The sequence below is a fragment of the Chlamydotis macqueenii genome, chromosome 1 (genome assembly GCF_036417535.1).
Source record: "Chlamydotis macqueenii isolate bChlMac1 chromosome 1, bChlMac1.mat, whole genome shotgun sequence".
Classification (NCBI taxonomy): Eukaryota; Metazoa; Chordata; class Aves; order Otidiformes; family Otididae; genus Chlamydotis; species Chlamydotis macqueenii.
Window position 1 is genome coordinate 13,960,930 of NC_141556.1, and position 18,451 is coordinate 13,979,380.

The 18,451-nt window shown below is 40.5% G+C and overlaps 1 protein-coding gene across 1 annotated transcript in view; it reads right to left on the minus strand.

Moving 5' to 3' along the window:
- RELN (reelin) overlaps positions 1-18,451 on the minus strand; it is a 297,944-nt gene that overhangs the window by 6,412 nt on the left and 273,081 nt on the right. Inside the window, exons 50-63 of the mRNA XM_086746115.1 lie at positions 17,454-17,710; positions 16,538-16,692; positions 15,564-15,778; positions 14,751-14,928; positions 13,167-13,342; positions 11,796-11,902; positions 11,131-11,373; positions 10,447-10,622; positions 8,768-8,841; positions 7,760-7,921; positions 7,270-7,427; positions 6,260-6,479; positions 5,043-5,240; positions 4,542-4,640 (exon numbers count right to left, since the gene is read on the minus strand). Coding sequence (XP_086602241.1) covers positions 4,542-4,640; positions 5,043-5,240; positions 6,260-6,479; positions 7,270-7,427; positions 7,760-7,921; positions 8,768-8,841; positions 10,447-10,622; positions 11,131-11,373; positions 11,796-11,902; positions 13,167-13,342; positions 14,751-14,928; positions 15,564-15,778; positions 16,538-16,692; positions 17,454-17,710 — 2,418 coding nt within the window. The remainder of the gene's footprint in view (positions 1-4,541; positions 4,641-5,042; positions 5,241-6,259; positions 6,480-7,269; positions 7,428-7,759; positions 7,922-8,767; positions 8,842-10,446; positions 10,623-11,130; positions 11,374-11,795; positions 11,903-13,166; positions 13,343-14,750; positions 14,929-15,563; positions 15,779-16,537; positions 16,693-17,453; positions 17,711-18,451) is intronic.

Sequence of the window (18,451 nt, forward strand, 5' to 3'; positions counted from 1 at the left end):
CATCATTTCTCACTAAATCATTTGTGCCAAAAAACACAAGAATATCTTGACAATGAAGAGCATGGAGTGATGGCTATGGAGGGATTCACTCTGTTATCCAACAGTTAACCATAAAACAGTAGATGGGGATAATATTTCTTGCATTCCTTGCACAACTCAAGTTCTCCTGGATCTCATAACGAGTTTTGGGGTGCAAAGAAAGCAACATCAGACTCCTGGTGTTCAGCTTATCATTGCCGTTTAGTTCTCCATACCTTTGAGCAGAATTGAGTTTGTAAGAGGTCAATAAGGGCCTGCCCTATACATACAGAAATGGCAGTTCCAAATGCACATGCAAAAACGTGTGTGGTGTCTGTGCAGCAGACAGGCTGAGCGCTGTGCTTCGCGAAAAAACACTGTGCAAATGAAATGCTGGGTTGGACATGGGCTCTTCTTAGGGCGAAGTACAGGGCACCGAAAAGCACTCTTTCTTATGTCTAGGGTAAAAATACTTTTTTATCCTAAGAAGAGCCACATGGAACATGTGAGAGTTGTGCCCAAAGCTTTCTTTACAAATGAAGAGAAAAAATGCTGCACTAATGAGGAATAATCGGCACTAGCTTTAAAAGGAACTGGACAGCTTGATAACTAATATCCTCTCCCCACCACAGGACAGATGTCAACTACTATTAAAATAAGTTGGCAAGTGATTGGTTGGCAAAACCAATTTAATATATAAAAAATATTCAAAGCAGGTGTTGCTTTTCACCTGTCTGAAAGAGGTGCTCAATTTGAGCACCATTTGCAGCTGCATCAGCCTTAACGGTACTGCTTTTTAATAAGTGATTTGAATAATTAATTGAGAAGTGGAATGATCCTGAGTAACATATAAAGCCGCTCGCTTTTGGCCTTTCTTATCACCATCAGATATTTTGCATGCATTTATAATCTGCAGGTTAATTATTCCCCCCAGCAAACTGTCTTGGGAGCAAAAAGGAAACAAAGAAATTGGATCCTGAAAATGTGCTTGCTGGTAAGAGGATGATGGCCCTTGACTCAGAAATCAATTAGACTGAACAGGGTTGACATGACCCTGGCTGTGCATCAGCTGTAAACGGTATCTGTGCTACGACTTGGCAGCTGGGCCTGTGACAGAATTGATTTCAAGTCTTTGAATTGCTGAGGAGTCTTGAGCCAGAAAGCAGGTATTCAAAGTTTTGTCCCTGGGGTGAGCACTGGAAGGAGGAGCAGGGACATCCCCCATATTGGAAGGGAAATAAAATCAAGAAAATCCTTTGTTGTGCTACCTCCCTACGGACCAACTCTCCCTGCTGGCAAGTGCTTTCCCAACTTGTCTTCCTACTCCAGCCCTCAGTCTGCTCAAGGAGAGCACGGCTCACTTGCCCACGGGCTGAAGAAAAGCTGACACAGCACCTAGGTGTGCACCTGGGTGTGCAGGCAGCCAATCCAACAGGTAGCACCTAGGGCATTTGGGATTTGGGAAAACTTGACCTCTTTGTCAGCCCACGGGGGAGCAGCAGAAGCGAGATGAAATGTGTAGACAGCCAGGAATTTCTCTGCATCCCAGACCACATCTCCTAGTATAGGTCAGCTTCTTACTGTGATTCCACACGGGCTAGAGGCTTCCCTGCTGCGGCAATGTGGCTACACAGATCACAAACAAGCATGAAAATCTAGGACTTAAATCAGGACCAGTAAGGATAATTCTGATGGTGCTCAGAGAGGTGTATGGAGTCTCATTCAGGTGAGTGATGGAGTGCAGGATTGTAAGAAGACTGAGCACAGACACATCAGACATGGTCCATCAATGGTCCTGCAGCCAGGGATGTTCATGGCTTTCTGAGAGAAGGTCAGAGTGCCAGCAGGAATTACTTCCAATTGGGAGGCACAGATGTTTCCTAAGGTATCTCAGCTTTGGGAAGAATAAGCAGAAGCCTACTGACTCTCCAATGACTCCCTATAGAATTAGTGGGAAGAGGTAATGGCAGCACTCTGGTGAATGGTTTCAGTTCAGGCCATGCCTCTCTGCCGCCATGCCAGAGGGCCCTGGGGTGGCTGTTGCTCACAGAGATCTCCTCTGGCCATCTCGATGGAGGGGCAGAGCACCCAAGGGACACTGCCTCCTTGCCTCTCCCTGGGGAGCTACCTGGATGAGGTGGCTCGCTCTCCCCAGGGGCAGGCAGGGTTTCTGTGCCCTTCACTGGAAAATGAAAGAATATTCAGAGTTAAAGCTAAGTCCTATCCCTGGTATGCATGGTAGCAATACTGGCAGCCCTGGTGTGCAGGATCATCCAGGGTTAGTGCTAACAGATGCTGATCCAGGCTCCCTTCTGTGTGCCTGGAAGCACATAGTGGAGGTGTCTTCCCTGTGTGCTTTCATCATTTTACAGGTGAGGAAACTGAAACGCTAGGGGCAAAGAGACCAGTGTGAGGTGGCACAGTGAAACAGCAGAGCTAGAGGAAAACCAGGTGGGAGTATCTGTTGACAAGGAAAAGTGTGGTTCCCTTCAGAGAGCCTTCCAAGGGCTTTATTGAACCCTTTGTGAGTTACTTGCAAATAAAATTTAAGAGGCCTACAGAATATTTTGATTAATTAGAAGGTGCAGATAGAACTTAAGGAAAACAGAGAGGTCTGAGCATGTGCTGACATATGAACCAGATGCACCACAGCATGTAATTCTGCCTTTCCTGAGAGCAGCACGTCTTGCGTGTTGCAGTTAGCAGGGGCTGGATCTCCACATCTGGCCTTTGGGAAACACACTGCCGTGGCACTGCATTTCACAGCACTTGGTAAGGGAGAAGTCTGTCTGGTTTGGTCTGTCTTCCTCTGTGGGTGGTACCAGCTGTCACTTGAACAGGATGGAAACTCTCTGCCTCTAGTCTGTTATTTTGGCCAATGTACAAAAGAGCCTTAAAGCTCTTTAACAGGATAAAAAGAAGAGAAGGGAGAAGGCACTGTCTGCCCATTGGGTTCCATCTCTAGGCAAGGTGTGATTACTTGGTATAGCATTTCTATTGCTGTCTCAGTTCTAATGTAACATATCTTAGATGATTGACTTGTCACCACTCAGCTTGTATGTCTAGTCTACAGCCTGGCAGATTTCATTGTCAAGGAAGTTCTCCAGAATTCAGCCTAAGAATAACTTTTTACAGATCTGTCCTATTCCTACTTACACTCCCCAGTTCAATGCTTCGACTGACAGATAATATTATGCTCTATTTTTTTTTCCCACTTGATTTTTTCTTTTAATTTTTGTTTTAATTGCAAGGCAGAAAGACAGGGGAATATTTCAGAACTACCAGTTCCCTTTTCCATGGTTTTCTAAACACTGTGAATCTCCTGCATGTTCATACTCTTTCATATCTTTCCTGATGCAGCATCATACAGCCATTGATTAACTAAGCCAGGATTCACATCCGTCCCTCTGTTCCTTCAAGCTTTAAGCTTAATGTTATGGAAGCAGAGCCCAGCAAGGTGTGTAAAAGCAGCAAGAGCGTCTACAGTTACTCAGTGTTGGGACCAATTTGGTTTGGGCTTGATATGAGTGCCATGCAAGCTGGTGCTTCTTGGTGGAAGGAAGAATGGGGCTAACTGGCAATCAGATAATTCACTTTGCTACTGTTACAAAACATTACTTGTGTCTCTGCTAATTCAGAGCACCTAGGGCATGGTTATAATTACACAGTCTGGAGGTTATTCAAGCCTAATTTCTTCATTGCTGGTTTTAAAATTTTTCAATAAAAGGAATGTTTGAACCTATCTATGGAGCAGGCTCGCCTCTCTCTGCCAACCACTGTCAGCGATGAGTTCCCGCCCGTGAAGCCACGAGCATTTCACTTCTACTGGAACTAAATTGTTAGAGAAAAAGCAGGTCATGTCTTCGTGATGTAACACAGGAAAAACGGGTTAGCTGCCAGTGAAACCCATCTCAAGAATGGGAGAATCAGGAGGGTGCAGACACTTTACTTGGTAAAATCTTGACAAGGGGATGAATATAGAGCTTGGAGCATAGGAACCTGATATAGTGAACCCTGTTTCTGAACAGTATCCTTCTTACTAAAAAAAGGAAATGAATAAGGCATTAGTTGCTAATGCAATTTTTTTTTTCAGAGGCACAACAACATTACTTTGTGCAAAGAGCAATACAGCAGACTCTTTTTTTATCTTCAAAAGGATATAAATCAGCCTTACATGGCAGCCACAGCGTTGAACAGGAATACCCTTTCTTATGTCCTAGCACAATATTTTTTTCACAGTCAGTGCTGCAGTACAGGACCACAGCAATACTTGGTGGTGACAAAGCCCCACTCTCCCTCCTGCATTTTTCCACGATGCACAACACATACCCCTGCTGTGCCACTTATTTCGTGGCCATGTTAACCGCTGACAGTTGCAATCAGGGCAGAGCATTAGCAAAGACTGGTTTCTCAAAGGTTTCCCTGGGCCACAATGGTTCTTACTGAGCTTAACACTTGTGCCATGCTGGAGGAATTTCAGTGCTTTCTGAGATGGGGTGGGATGAGGTGAAGCTGATACTCACAGGACGACTTCTACGTGGTCCAAAGCCCACTGATCATGACCTGTTCCATTGTGACGGGGCTGCCACCAGCGCAGTAAGACTCCTTTCATTCGTGCCTCCCTGTCGTCACAAATGCAAGAACTTGTGAGAGCTCCAGACTATTGGTGGTTTGCACATCCCTATCTACCCCGCAACAGGAATGGAGAGCAAAGTTAAAGCGTTATTTTTCATCCCTGAACATCAGCACACCATATGTGCAAAACCTTTAATAGTGAAAAATGCACACAGGTAAGGAGGAAATTTTTTTCCCCTCATACATTTAAAACAAGTATTCTGTTTTTCTTTCAACTATATTGATAAACATTAAGCTGGAATTTCTTAATCAGCCTTCCCCTTAAGTCTTTTTTGTTTACCCTCTCATCAACCTTTTTTTTCCTTGCACAGTGATGCAAGGATAGATTCTATCTTAGCAGAAATATATCTTGTGAATTTAGAGGTAATGAAATGTGACTGGGTACTCACAGGGGAACATTATAAGACACTCTTTGGGCTTGTATAAAGTCCTTTGGCTGATGCTGTGCAATTACTTGCCATGTAATTCCATTATTTACACTGTATTGGAGGAGCACTGCTTTGTCTACAGTGTTAGGATCACTCAGATTGGTATTGCAACTATCTGTTTGTGAAATACTTCCAATTTGCAAAACAAACATGATTTTGCTGTAAAACAGAGAGAGAAAAGGTATTGTCAATATGCAAAAAAGTATTCAAACAGGAAGAATAGCTTTTCCAGGTTTATTGCAGTTACCTTATTAAAACATTCACCATCCTGAAGAATCATTACTTTTAACATGCAAAATAAACTGTTCTCACATCTCTAAAACACAGCTTCCCTTTCAAAGTAATTGTGTACTGTGTGTAACGCATTGCCATATAGTTGGAGGCAATGGATGCAATTTTACAATGTAACTGCACAAAACTGAGATACATATAGTATCAGTATAAACATAAAAATGAGCGTACGAAAAGCTAAAAAAAGGACAAATAAAGGTTGAATATAATAAAGTGCCTAAAAGATTTCTTGTATTCTGCCTAGGTGTTCAAATAAGAAATGAAGAGCCTGATTTATATCTGGCCCGTTTGCCAATTCATCCTGTTTCTAATCTTGCTTTAGACAACTAAATACAAACCAGCCCAGAAAGCTGTCACTCTGTTAAAAGCCAGCACAGGCTGGTTGCATTTGTTTTTCCATGGCCAAAGAGGCTCAGTAGATGAAAAAGATACTCCTGTTCAGTGCCAGGTGAATATAATTCTGTTTGACAACTGAAACAGGAAAATGAGTCCGTAATTACTCATAGCATCTTTAGTCGTGACCGCTGTGGAGGCACATACAACCATGGGATTTGTCTTATCAGATCAGGCACTGCTCCAGACAGTCTGGTGTCCTGTCTTTGCCAATGGCTTCATTGTCAGTGCTGGCTTACCAGACAGTGTTCTGTTCGGCATGATGAAAACATCTGACCTTCTCATCTGACATCGCTTCCTCCTCGCTCTCTGTCTCCCAAACGGAAGTCGCTAAGAGTTTTGCCAACCCTAATGTTTATCTGCCAGCATCTGACTGCATGGTAGAGCCAGGTCAGTCCATCCTCATCAATACTGGCCCACGTGACTGCATTTACACATAAAGAGTTTCCTTTCTCATGGGCTGCTAAAAGAGCATTTTAGTCTCAAACTATTACCTTGCTCGGGTGAGATCCAGAGGCTTAGTCACAGCTTGTCTTACTTGACATCCATTAAAATAGAGCGAATCTCCGTGGGCATAGGGTGCCAGCTGTCCACATCCATTCCCTATCACTCCCCCCTGAATGGTTTCCCAGTTTATTTCAGTGACTCTTTCAGATTCAAAATTATCTTTAATATAACTGGGGAGGTCATGGCTAAAAACAGAGCAGTCATCACCTAAAAAGGACACAGTGAAGTTATGAAACACACAAAAATCAAAAGAATTGAGAAAATTGAGTTAGAGTTCATTGTAATTCCATTCAAGGTTGTGGCCCAATGTGCAGTGTGACTACAGGCTGAATATATTTCTGCAGATCCATTAATAATATGTACATTGGTGTACAACATTCATTTTTAGAAAATTGAAGCTGCAAGTCTATTATTTTTTTACAGCAGTGTAACTTCAAGAACTGCAATAGGCTTTCTCCTATTTTGCATTGATGCCAATATGAGAAACCTCAAATTGCCAGTTGAAGGGAAATGCTTCTCAAACAGGGAAGGGATATGATCTTACAAAGTTATGAGACTTTTCTGGAACACATTAAACACTGGCTCCACTCCCACAAAGCACTTATAATTTAATGAGGGCGCTCAGGTACCATTAGGCATGTGCTTAGCTGCATTGTGAGATTAGAGCAGAGCTCTTTGTCCTGATGGGGCACAGAACTGAGTCCCTTACAGGGGCCAGTCACCAACATCTGGATTGCATACACACATCCCCTGGGAGTGTGCACACCCTTGGAAGGAGTACAGAGGTGGAAGCCATTTTGGGTAGCAGGTAGCCATGTTCTGCCTTTGAGGGAGGGAAGAGCTGTTATTTGCAGCTCTGTCAAATTGTTACTTTAGAATTTGTTACTCAGGCATTCCAGTGATGAATTTAGACATGATACATCACTGTCTTTTTGTTTGATCTTGAGCTAAATTAGACTCTAGCAGATGTATAAGAAAGAAATTGAAGAAATGAAACCTTGGTATCCTTCATCACAAATGCAAATGGCTCCTGTCGTACAATATCCATGACCACTGCAGAGCCTAGGGCACGCTTCCCCGATGTACACGTGGTCGATTGCCCAGCTTTGCTTCTCCAGTTCTTCTCCCTTCTGAATCCACCTGAACTGAGTTGCACTGCAAATATCAAAATCCAAACACCAAATTATGATGTCTAGCAATTAAATACATCTGTACAGCAACATTCAAAATGCCAGCAGCAGATGTAATGAAAAATGTGGTATGACTTCAGTAACTGGAAAGACCCACCCTGAATGGGTGGCTGCTATGTCATTTACAGTAGCTACTTCTATTAACAAGAAGCTTCCTGAAAAACATTAATTATGTATCAGATCTAAATCCAGCAATAAAGAAGCATTTTTAATTCACTAGTGGTTCCAAGCCAACAGTACCAGCAAGACAGCTGACATTTTATAGGCCCACAGTGAGCTGAGCTTTCAGTAACCTACCTGGATGAGACATGATCAGGCAGCTGGATAGTTATTCTTCTCCACATGGAGCTGTTGACAGAGTTATAGATTGTAGCTTCGTGGAATTGAAATGGGGAGCAGCCAATGCTATTAGATGAAGAAGGAAGACAGTGTGTCTGGACGAGCTGCCATGAGTCTGTCCTGCAGGAAACAAACAAACAAAACATGTTTTAGAACAACTGAAAGAATAATGAAAGGGAAACAGGTAATTTCTAAGGGTTATGGCATTGCCTATCTCACTAAACAAACCCAAGAGACTGTCAGTACTAGTGTCCATGCTCTGTAGCCACAGACAAGAAGTGAGAGGCTGAAGCCCCAGTGCAGCCAGGGAGGACTTTCCAGCACCAGGGCTGAGTGCTCTGACTCCCTTGGTGGTGGTACACACAGCAGAGTCCAACCCAGAACTCCTCTAGGCGGGCATGGCAGAAGGATTTATTTAGGAGTCTGCTCCTTCGTTGCTCTCATACAGTGTTCAGAAGTGTCTCAACAGAATTTGCTCTGTATTCACTCAGTCATTTGAGCACAGAATATACCTTAACTTTTACAAATTATAATGCACTACTATACTGCTGCACAGTGTTACTACAGTACAGGAGACAAGTGTTATTAATTGTTTGCTAGTTAAAGCCCAAATTGGAATTAAGTAACCTCCACTTCATTACAGTTTGGTCCTAAATATATAGTCCTGTTATCATACTAAGACAACAGTTTCCAGTGAATGTGGTTTTATGCGAGCACGTTTTTAACAGGAGCATGTTCATGACTGTAACTGCAAGCTCAAGGCCATGAATCTGTCAACATCTGGGATAAATTATAAAGAGAATTTATGGGAGTTATGTAGACAAATCCCAGTGCTTGCAAATGGGCTTTGTTCAGATCCTTTTACAAGATGAATATCAAAGTAATTGCTTTAATAAATAAAAGCTCTCTAGATTTTTAATATAATACTGGGGTTTTTTTAGGTCTATGTATTCTGCTTTCATTTACCTGGCATCCTTTGTATACTCCAGCATCACAGAATGGAGGTCCCCACAAGAAGTTGCCTCACAGCCAACCACTATCTATAGCACAAATAAAATTGGCTGGTGTAAGAAGTTAGGTAGACATTTAATGTGATATATAATGAAGTCTTGCTCTCCTTTTTTTTTCTTTACAGGGTGTACAAAAGAGATTGCCAGCTTAGATCTTGGACAAAATTAATCAGAAGTGGATGGAAATAAAGATGCCATATTTCAGGCACTGCTTTTACTTAATGAATTTTACTTCGGTTATTTTTGAACAGAATCCTAACACTACATTCCGAAAGTTCAAATTAAATATCTAACCAAACATTGTTTCTGAAACACAAAGATGTAATATCTCCTCAGCATTTTAGAAAGTGAAGTACCTAACTATGTATTAGTTACGTATGAAATGTATAATTCATAATGACAAAAATGTGGATATAAATTTCAAGTCAATTCAATTTAAGAACAGAATTATTCTGAATATTTAAGACAGCAAATATATTTGTGTCATATATGGAAAGATACAGTGGAAAGATTACAGTACCCAATGTACTGAATAGATAACAAAAAGCTAAATTTTAAGAGCTTCAAAACCAAATGGCAGCCATGCACTAGACCTGAGTTCCTCCTTTAGAAATAAAATCTTTGCTGTGACTGGTGAAGAGAAAGGAGGAGAGAGTCAGGAGATAAAAACTTTGCCATGACTGTTTAGTCATATGAACTATTAAAAGCTGATGGGTTATCGTAATTTTGACCTTAAAATAGAGGAAAAAGATGATAGGTTGAATAAAATAAGTAGCTGGAGGGGGTCTTGGCATTCAGTAGTAAACAGCATGTCAGACTCCCCTTTTGTGTAATTTCTTTGAAGGCAGCAGGCTGTGTGAGTGCTTTAGGGATTATATTAGACTGCCAGTATAAAATAGGCAACGATGTTGAGAAAAGATGAAAATATTGATTAGTGGACATGGAAAATTCTGGAACTGTCTTGTCAGAAGAACAAGAAAAAAACCTTAACAAGAAAATAGATGACTATTTTGATAACCCTGCTTTCATATTAGTTCCTGGCTTATTCCATGGTGCTTGGGGAAGAGCCTAGAAAATTTCTGGACAACAACTACATGTTTTCTTTTGCCCTGTGCAGAATTCTACCTTAAAACAGAGTAAAATATTCAGAAATATTTCTCTGATTATTTAGGTAATTTGCCATGACACAAGTAAGTACAAGGGGTACTTCTGCTTGTGCACTTTTGCATTTTCCATATGTCACTTTTCTGCAGTCTCTACCTTGCCTTTTCTGCTTATTCATGAGTTAGGGGAAAATGACATAGTCAGCATGCTGTGTATTCTCATCTTAGAAAAGAATTCCTACTGTATCTAATGATCCAGTAATTCTAGGAGAAAGGCGTTAGATTTCCACTCCCTCTCAGTAACCCCCAAAGCATACAGACAGTCAGGATAATTTGACATTTAACATTCATGCAACCTTTCTGGTTCCCATTACCTACACTTCAGAATTTCCTTTAAAATCTAATAAAAAGTCATTATTAATTATTCATCCAATTAGGCATCCTTGTTGAAGAAGAAGAAGAATTTCTGGAGACAAATCAGATGATTTTTCATTGCATACTTTACTTGGGAGAGAGAGAGAACATTTCTTACTTTAAACTGCATCATGTATCCTGGCTGTATAATGAGCTCCCTGGAGGACAGGATGTTGTGTGTTTTGTCCTTTTTCTTATTTGGCCAGTAGAGATGGAATGATGGATTTCCACAGAACCCTGCAGTCCTGACTGCATTAGGGTAAAAACTCCAGTTTTCTTCATGAGAGGTGCCTTCTAATAACATGAGTAAAATACAATTACTGCATTGTCTCAGTAAACATTAAGACTTAGTACTGAATCCACAGAATCACTACAGACAGTACTGTGGTCATATATTGTGTCATGAGACACAATAAATAAGCTACTAACAGATATAATAAAAACATCAGCTCCAGAGAGGTAATGAAAATGTTTAAATAATAGTATTTTTAAAAAATATTATTAAATAAAACTTTACTCTCAGGAATTTAAATGAAATGAGTTGGACTGAAATAAAAGCTTTTGCCTTTCTTATAGGTATGTATATATATATGTATACACTTATACATATCTGAATATACTTGTGTATATATATATTTACACACTCCTATTAGTAGTATGAAGAATAGTATATAAAGAGCTTTAGTCTACAAAATGAAAAATTTACAGAGTTGAAAAAAAGAGAGTGTGCTTGCAAGCTCACAGGGCTTATCTTAGATAAGATAACGCCAGACAACAGATTAGCTGTCACAGCCTGTCTTACCATCATCGAACGTATCTACCAGCTGGCTGGGGTTGATCTCTGCTCCTCCAATCAGGATGTTATCCAGCGCCCACTGCGCCCGGTCGGGGCCTGAAACCACGATCCCATTGCTGATGGTAAAAGGCTGCCACCAGCGCAAGCGGGTTGTATTGGTCAGAGCGTGTTCAGGGAGGAGGATGTAGTCGTGCCTGACTGAGATGTATTTTTGGTAATCCATTTCATGAAGCAAAGTCCAGGATATCCCTAGAATGAAAAGATGCAGGTTTTGTATTAAAAACAAGCATATGGTAGAATCTTCTAAAAGATTAAAGGAAGATAATAGGAAATAAAAAATAATAGCTCTGGTTTTCTGATCGACAAATCTTAACTTCTAAGGGTAGTTGGCAACTGTTACTCATTGCAAGAGTAATCTTGTCATTGTCTAAAGGAATCAAACTGGCTGGAAGCCACTGATTACTTAAATCAGGCAGGAGGATTGTGGAAAACTCCTGAGCAGTAGATGGAAATTTTAGAAGGGGAAAAAACTTTACAAGGACAAAAATAACTTTACAATTAAAAATTATCTTGGATATTATTTTGGATCTCTCTGACAACTTCTCAGATATTCATAGTGCTTGAATATAGAACAAAGCTGTAGCTTAACCAAAGCTACAAGATATACTTGCCTCCATCAATGGAATAGTCTAACAGCACTCCCTCCTTTCTGCAAGTTGGTCTGTGGCATGTTGTCATGTTGTTTTCACTCCCAATTCTCCCCCAGTACTGTAGAAATCTAAGAGTAAATGTATGAGCTTAAATCTGTTAAAGATCTGCACAAATCAAGACGTTTGCTTTCTGTTAGGAGATATGCTGAAAATGTTCAAAATGCCAGCATTTTGTAGCAAGTAACATCAATGTACAAGTAGAACAAAGGTTTCCAAACACATGAAATTCAGCAAAGTCCTGCCCCTGGGAGGGTCTAACCCCCTTCCAATGGTACCAGCTGGGAACTGACTGGCTGGGAGCCTCTTTGCTAACAGTTCCCTGGGAGTCCTGGTGGAAAGGGGGCTAAACATGAATTAACAAGGTGCCCTCACAGCAATAAAGGACCTAAAAGAAGTTGATAAACTGAGGCAAGGTCATTGGAAGCCACTGAAATGATTGGGGCTGGAGGACCAGGGCTGGTTTAGCCTGGAGAAGATGGCTGGGACTGGGAGACAGTGGTCATACATCAAAACAATGGAGGTTCTGATTGGATATAACAGGGGGAAAAATAAATCACTGTGAGAGTGACTCAACACTTTAATAAGCTGTCCAGAGAGACTGTGGGATCTCTGTTCTTGGAGGTTTTCAAAACCCAATGGATTAAAGCCTTGAGCAATCTGGTCCGAATTCAGTGTTGACCTGGCTTTGAGTGTGAGGTTGGACTAGAGACTCCCCAAGGCCCCTTCCTTCGTGAAAGGTTGTGTGATTCAGTGACTTCTTGCTGAGTTACAGAAGTGAGAGTGTGTGGCTTCATTAAAGCCATATAGCAAATGGAAATGATACTGAAGTTATCTTCTATGTCATGTCCTTAATTTGCCTAAACTTACATAAATCCATTGCTCTCCAGTTAAGTCATCCTTTTCTACAGCATTTGAGTGGAGTGGGTCTTGTACAGGCACCCAAGAGAGGACAACCAGCAGAGGTTGTGTTCTGAACTCAGTGGGAGACACAGCTGGTGCCTCCAGGGTGGAGAAAGCAGTGCCCAGGAGACTGCAGTATCTTGACTCTTTGCAGGACAGGTGTTGCTGACTTCAGGACGCTCTTGAAGAAGGGGATGTGCTGCTTCATGGGGGCATGATAGACTCCTTTAACTGTGCTAGAGTGAGCCTTGCTCTCTGCGACTCATCTGAAAGCACCAGTGCCTTGAGAATCATAATCTAACTAGTGTCTACCTGAGATAACACTATGCTTGTGGTGGCCTAGGAATTCCTTGAGCTACAAGCTATGTCATCCGCTGCTTTGTCAGTGTTTAGCAGAGTTCCCCATTAAAATGACATGGAAACATGACCTACTTTGCCCCCCGCAGGTCCAGATCTTGAGTGACAGCCTGTCTCACAGTTGCACCTCCAAAATACAGAGTTGTGTCTTCTGCGAGGATCCCACACTCGGTACAGGTATTTCCACCCTCTAATGACATCCATAAATCTGGTTTAATTTCTTCATTGTCAAAGCGCTCTTTCAGGAAAGTCTGTAAGTAAGGTGTTTTACATAAAGCACATGTAATTATGATCTTAAGCCTTTCTGATGACCACAGTTGGAACTGACCTAAACATGTTTGAAGGGCTCATGAACACTGTAAACGTCTTTTTTTTTTCCGGGTGACTGAACATAATCACTTTTGGCTGAACATTTAGCCACTTGAACTGAATTGGCTAAATGTGAAAATACGTTAGGGCTAGATTTTAACATATTTGGGAGGTACTCCAGCTCACTAGAATTTGCATGTGCAAATGAATGGGTGTAATTCATAACTGTGGTTATTTAAGACTATGTAACACCACGCCAGTACATATCTAGTATGTATGGGAGAAATTGCTATTCTATATTTTTTTCCCAGCAAAACCAGTACTGCAATGAAATTTTAGGGTTATTGTAGTTAATATGAATTTATGCAATTGTCTGCACAAATATTTGCAGTGAAAACCATCTGGAATATATCTCTGATTTCCACTTACGTCCAGCTATGCAGTAAAAGCAATGCCATGAGTGAAATCCTGGCCCTAAGGAGATAGTAGTAAAACTCCCCTAAAATTGCTAGGATTTCATCCCAAATGTCCTTAAAGTGACGAATACATTACTAATTAAAAATTGCTAACATAAAATGGTATTTGTTCATGTAATTAGAATCTCAGATGAAAACCAGAAGATTATAATAATTCAAATTACATGATAGCTGAAAAGTGAAATAGTTACGTTCTCTTTAGGCAGAATGCTGCTTAACCTGTTGTTTCTGTGAAGCGTGTACCTATTCTTATCTGATGTAGAAAAAATTAGATGGTAAACACTGCATTTTAAACTAATTTGGGGTTCCTTACATATTCTATTCTAAATATGTTACCTTTTAAAAAAAAATAACTTTTCAATTAGTAATACCTAACTAGATTTCACTCACTTGTTATAGGGTAACACTAATAGCAGCTAGGTGAACAAATTTTATGTAATTTATGTCATATTCTTGTACTCCTTACTTCAGTAAGCTCTTTCATGATAAAGACAATCTTTCTTCAGATCTCGATCAAATATAATCATATGTGCAAGGGTGATTTAGATCACATAATGATAATCTAGGGATGAACAGTGAACTTTATCACAGCTTTATCAGGCTGTGTTATTTCATAGAATCATAGAATCATTATGGTTGGAAAAGACCTCTAAGATCATAAAGTCCAACTGTCAAAGGAACAAACTCATTCTTGGATACTCCAGCAATAGTTTTGTGAAGAAATGATAAAAGGGCTGACAATGGATTTGAGTATCTTCATGCTGACAGGAATCAAAGATAAATTTCCAGTAGGACTGATCTCTTTCTCTCTCTCTTTCTCAGCCAAACACACTTTAAAAACAAATTCACACTTTAAAACATGCTGTAAAATTACCTTCAGTGTTTGCGTCAGATAACAGTTTGGCCCCGAATACCCGGGGTCACAGATGCATTGCTCATTCAGGCAGTCTCCATGACCTCTACAATTTTCCAGACAGCCAGGGCCCAGGTAGAAGTTATCGATGGCCCACTGCATATCTGAGTATTTCTGGTAGAACCGAAACCTCACCGGACTAGATAGAAGGGAATGAAGAAAAATAGGCATATGCATAAAACAACTTTGCTCAATTGAAAAAAGGTGAGTGAAACACATTATACTTATGACTGTACTACCCTCCAAGCTTCCACAAGTAATATCTGGCAGTGTATGTTGAAATCAATTTTATACAAATCCATATCTTCACACATGTACTACCTACGATATATGGACGGATTCTAGATGCTGCTGAAACTGGAAAAAGTTATTCTGGCTTCTTGCAAGAGATTTTCAATATTGGTTATACTAATTTTGCAGAAAAAGACAAATGGTTTGCATATGTGTGGATGACTGCAGACAATAAGGGTAACTTCTCCACTCAGTAAGGTCATAAATCTACTCTCTAATTGACTGTGACTGGCTGAACAGAGCAGAGCATGCTGTACTGCAGCAGACTGCATAGAAGCAAGGATAACTTTGACGGTTGTTCAGATCAAGAGTCATAGTCAATCTTGATTGATACGAAATAAAATTATGCAGCATACATAATGAACGTGGACACTGCTAGTCTGCACTTTCCTTGAAAGAAAATCAATAGGCAGACATATTCCCTGTTGTGTTTTTCAGAAGGTACTGAATCCAAGAGGAAACAAGTAGCTAATTTATACTTACTTGCCCACAAGGTTTTCAGGCAGTGAGTAAGTTACTCTTTTCCATCCTTTTGTGGGAAAGAAGACAGATGGCTGTGAAACAGTCCCAGAACATTTTGGATCAGCTGGTAAACACTGCGGTACTAAGTAACTCCAGCTAACACCAAAGTCAGTGGAATACTGCACATGCACCTGATTTTGTGCAAGTTTTTCTGAAGTTTTACATCCAACAGAAACCTAATAAAAAGGAGAACATAAATAAATCAGAATTAATTGTGGTGGTGGTGGTTAGATTTTTAAAAAATGTTTGAACCTGAAAACTGACTGCAGAATTTTGCTTGAAATGATGGCAGTAAAAGCGATGTATGGTACTGGTCATCCGCAGATCTCACCAGTATTCCCAAGACTGAGAACAGGTACTATACTCAGAGTTTAATTTTCTTTTAGTTAGCTCACATTTCTGGATTTCCAGGATTTGACATTTGTGCCTTATACCCCAATACCCCGAGTACAGCTCGGTTATGTCAGGCAGACCTTATTTATGGGAGAGATGTGCAAAGGGCTCTTACAACTTCCACATATTGCTGGGTTATTTTTTCAATTTAGACAAAGGGGTGTATGAAGGATGGTTTGAGTGCAGGTTTGATGTGAATGCCTGCCAACACAGGAGTGGTGTGGATGCTTTTGAGCTGCTTTTCCCTCACCAAGCAGCTGTAACAAAATAAGCAACTTGTATATGTGTAATACCCTTATTACATAATGTCCCTGCAACTGCTATGCTGGAAGAGCACGTCACCTCTGAGAACAACTCGTGGTATTAAAGCTGACCAACATGGAGTAGGTGAGAATAATGAGGACGGCCTACGAAAAACACTTTTCCCGTAGGGAAAAGTCATTCATGTGTATGCCTATACATCATCCTACCTCCTGAAAAATCTACTTAGACTTGGAGCAAAATGTGGTTTTGAATAATCATGTTGCAGATGAAGATTTTACCTTGAACTGCATAATCCAGCCTTCTGTAGGAGTCAGGTCGTGGGTGACTGCATAGACCTCTCTGCCATCATGGCTCCCGCAGATCATGACACCATCAGGAGAATCACAAAACCTCTCAATTGAGCAATCATCATGGAATAACCAGTGTTCATTCACTTGAAAATAAATGGAAATGTCAGTAATATACAACAACAACATAAATTAAAGAGAGAGTAGGGTTAACCACTAAAGGTGATTAATGGCTTTATTTTTCAGCCTCTATGAGAATTATTTAATACTGCTCCTGAGAATGTCAGTACCCCATCTTTCCCATGTACATATTTATTACATTTATCACATTTATTGCTTAAAGCACTTCTTACTACTCTCTTGCATAAGCATTATAGCATTATTTTTAATGTTCAAAATTAAGGATCTGAGACTTAGTCAACACATAAACTTCTGTTCCACTGGACATTATGGGACTGGACATTTTTAATGGGTGTTGCCTACATGTCTGCAGAAAGGATACCCCAGCACTGTCAGCTGTTAAGCCTTGTAAACATCCAGAAATACTTCCTCTACAAAATTTAGTTGCAAAACATGACTTAATTTCACTAAAGAATGTTTAAAAAACTTAGGAAACAAATACTGAGGTTAAGAAATTTGCTTAGAATAACCTGACATTTTTTTAATCCTATTTTCTTTCTTTCAAGATAAATTAATTGAGCAAATTAATACAGTAAAAAAAGAAAAGTTACATTTCATCTTTTCATTTTGCATTTTATGAACTAAAACCAAAATAAAAGACCTCTATAGTGATGGGATTGTCTGTGATATTAATCACAGCGAGACAAAAATTTGTAGGCTCAGCAAGATTTGGAAATCACTGCGCTGACTTCTTACTCTTTAATTCAGATCCAGCTAAAACCTTTACCTGTAGTTTTGTCTTCCATGAACATGTCAAAGGCGATCCTCCCGGTTGGCCCTGCATCAGCAGGGGAGCGCTCGTGCTGCGGCAGGGGAGCACTGCTGAAGGTATCAAGCATCACTGTCCTCTGGTCTGCTGAGCCAGAGATCAACACATTGTCGATAGCCCAGTCATTCTGGTCTAAACCATCATGTTTAGGCTGCCACCAGCGGAAGCGTGTCCCAATGGTTTTGGCATCATAGGGAAGGAGGATGTTCACAAAGCTGAAATAGGAAGTGGAAATTAGTTGTAGGAAAGCCACAGGAGGAGGACACCTCTCAAGGCTCTTTTGACTAGATCCACTCCCGTTGTTTCCTGGAATACGTGGAAGTTAAGGAAGCAGGGAAAGGCTGGGTGATCTAGCCTAGCTTCTCCTGCAAGAGACTGCTGAAACAAAAACCTTCCTGATCACTCCCAATACAATGCCTGGGAGAGGGGCTAAGAGTGAGGTGGGAAGGGCCAGCAGCCAGACTGTGGCACGGTTTGAGCAACCTCATGTGTTCCAGCTGTGCTTATGGGATCAAATGCAATGATCTAGACTAGCAGGGTATGACCATAAGGTTCTAATAAAGGGAAATGTGAATAAGGGCAATGTTGAAGTAAAATTAAAATTACTATTTTCAATCTGGAGCCATTCAGCAGATAACAATGCTCCAGTACAATTTTCTCATTTCCATTACAGTGGATGACTTAAATCTCTTGTCCAATTACAGTGCTAGTGATTTCTTGGTGTATTCAAATGAAATAACAAATAATGCGTTCATCCAGTCCCATTTTCTGTAAGTCCTAAATTAATCAGTGAGGAAAAGGTCTACCCATATCTATGCATGGTTTGAACCTCACAATGTCTGAAAATACGGCTTGAATGTATCCATCCTTTTGATGGATCTGCAGAACTTGTTTCTCCTCTACACACCATTTTCTAACTAGTTCAAGCAATGACTTTCTGCTCTTGTCAGTAAGAA